Source organism: Loxodonta africana, chromosome 18 (genome assembly GCF_030014295.1).
Source record: "Loxodonta africana isolate mLoxAfr1 chromosome 18, mLoxAfr1.hap2, whole genome shotgun sequence".
In the NCBI taxonomy this organism is placed as follows: domain Eukaryota; kingdom Metazoa; phylum Chordata; class Mammalia; order Proboscidea; family Elephantidae; genus Loxodonta; species Loxodonta africana.
In genome coordinates, this window is record NC_087359.1 from 61,749,717 (window position 1) to 61,752,421 (window position 2,705).

At 62.1% G+C, this 2,705-nt stretch overlaps 1 protein-coding gene across 1 annotated transcript; it reads right to left on the reverse strand.

The window, feature by feature from the left end:
* Positions 1-1,518: 1,518 nt before the first annotated feature.
* On the reverse strand, positions 1,519-2,366 carry BHLHA9 (basic helix-loop-helix family member a9). Its single transcript, XM_003416964.2, has one exon. The coding sequence runs from the start codon at positions 2,239-2,241 to the stop codon at positions 1,519-1,521; it is 723 nt and encodes a 240-aa protein (XP_003417012.1). The 5' UTR covers positions 2,242-2,366.
* Positions 2,367-2,705: the final 339 nt, after the last annotated feature.

Below are 2,705 nucleotides of genomic sequence, written 5' to 3' on the forward strand. Positions count from 1 at the left end.
GCTGGGGCCAGAGTACCACATCTTGCTCCCAGCTGGGCCCCATGACCCCTGTGACCCAGAGTCAAAGCCATCCTATGGTCTATGCTGCAGCCACCTGCCCTGACCGTGACATGGAGCCCTAGAGCCTGTGAATTGGAGAAGGGTGCCAAGCAAGCCAACCAGTGACAAGGCTTGCAGCAAAGACATCTTTGGCTATGGTGGCGAGCCTCACCTCGCCTGCTCTGGGAACCCTCCCTCCGCCCTGAGCCTATGCCTAAGACCATGGAGTCCCCCATTCTGAGCTGGCTATATATAACCCTTCCCACAGCTGGCAAGAGCCCTGCTCTCTAAGGAGACCAGAAAGCCCTCAGCCTTCCCCCTAGCACATCCGGGTCCTCACTCCAGCACGCAGCACCTGCTTCATCAGCCCAGTCGCCCTGAGAGAGACTAGACACTGTCCCGAAGATGCCCATCCTAGATGCAGGGCAGCTCTCCAGACTAATCCGAGTGGCATGTTGTGCCTCCCATACCCTCAGCAGCCTCCCCATAATCCTTCCCGGGTTCCAAGTCTGCCCATCATCACAGAGGCCCTGGCTGCACTGATCCACTTCCCTGAGAGCTCCATCTGCCTATCACTTGGGGTACAGCCAGGACTTGTTATTGTTGTGTGCCATTGAGCTGATTCTGACTCATAGCGGCCGATCACTTAACCACAGCACCATCAAGGCCCCCTTACTGACCCCAATCCCTGGTCCTGCCCTCAGCTTCCTTGCCAGAGACTGGCCTAGGCTCTGCTTTCATTGCAGCCCCCACTGTTGCTCACTGCAGACAGCAGCTTGGCAGGGAGGTCCAGAGATGAGGCTGATCATGTCCTGAGCTTCCTAGGCCCCATTCCCCCTCTCCCATAGTGCTCAGCCACAGCTGGAGGCTTGCCATGAACCAGTGTTCCCTCCCAGGTACCTACCTGTGGGCTGTAGGCTCTGACCCAAAGTTCCAGGGTGAGCTCCCAGGCCTCAGGCCCCCCAGACCTTCCTGCCACCCTGGGCCACTGACCCCAGAGGAGTTGTGGTAGCAGAGAGAGATGATATCTTTTCCTTTTTATTTGCCTGCTTCTGATAGCCTCTCCCAGACCACAGACTTGGGGCAGCCATGCAGGCACGGGGAGGGGACCCCGAGCTTAGCCATCAGACCACACCAGGTGGCCACACTCCTCCACACAAGTACTCTGCCCAACAGCCCACATTCTCCTAAGAAGCAGCAAGAGAAAACTGGACTCGGAAGTACAGGAATGCAAAGGTCATTTTCCAGAGAGAGTTGAAGGAGTCCAAATGGAAGAGCCAAGCAGGATCTTGCTCCATTCTCCCAGCTGCCACACCAGGTGAGGATGTGAGGGGTGCAGATTCCACCACCAGCAAGACCACTTCCTTGTCTCCCCGTTCACTCAGTTTTCCTCTGTCCAAGACGTTTTTGCAGTCATGCTGCAGTCGCTCCTCCAAGTGGGGCCTCCCTCCAGTTCCACCGATGGCGCCGGTGGCCCGGTCAGGAGTGCTGGTAGCCCAGCCCTGGGCCTGCTCGCAAGTAGCCCCGCGGCCAGGGAAACGGCCCGGTAGAGGCAGTACCTGGGCATCTGTGCCAGCTTCCCCCGGGTGCCTGGGCCAAACCTGGCACCTCGGCCACCGCCCTGGGCCTTCCCAGGTGCGCGTGCGGGGAGCACGAGGCGCAGCGTGGCGCAGGCGGTGCCAAGGGGCAGGCGGTCTCCTGGTGCGAGAGGTTGGACCCAGCCGGCGGCTGAGCCGGCCGCGGTGGGCTGGAGCCCCCGTCACCGGCGCCCCCGGGGTGCTCGGCTTGCCGGTGGCACTCCAGGTGCCCGCAGGGCCAGCGGGGCGCGGGGCTGGCACGCAGGACCAGGGAGAGCGCCGTGATGCGGTGGATGGCCCTGCGCAGCGTGGCGATCTTGGAGAGCCGCTTTCCGCCCAGGTCGTGCCGCAGAGCCCGGCGGAGTGCGTTGAAGGCCTCGTTGTAGTCCAGGATGCGCTTGCGCTCCCGCACGTTGGCAGCCATGCGCCGCGCTTTGGACCGCACTGGTCGGGCGCGCTTCCTGCCGGCAGTCTCTTCCGCCTCGCCCAGGCTGCGGGGGGCGCCGTTCTCCCTCAGCACTCCAAAATCCCTCTCGACCTCCAGGCAAGAGCCCTCCACGTCCTCCGCGGAGCCTTCGGCCCCCTTCAGGCCCCTGAGGCCTGGTCCTGGCACGCCTCGGAGCATGGCCTTCTCCGGGCCCCGCTGCTCCGGCTCTTGCTTGCAAGGCCGACAGTCCACCTTCTGAGTGTTGGCTCCTGTAGGGTGGACAATCCCCCGACAGGCCCTCTCTGGCTGGGCTTTATGGCACCACGTGGCTCCCCGCCCTCCCCATCTATCCATCTCCCTCCTTCTGCTTTATTACCTGCCCCCAGGTAGGTTGGCGAGGGAGGAACCAGAGGAAGGAAGCAAGCAAGGAAGGAAGCATGCAGATTCTTGCACGAGGGGACCAGACGGGCAGCCCAGCCACGCCCGGGGCAGTGCTCCAGCCGCTGCCACACGGAGCTCGCTCTGCGTCTTTGGGGACCTCTCTGGGGAAGCTGGATTCCACTTTCTAACTCCTGGCCCCAGGTAGAGTGCCAAATTTGGCCTCTGGCAAGAGAGCTGATAGGCTCCCAAGTCACAGTGGTGGCTTGGGGTATTTCAAGAAC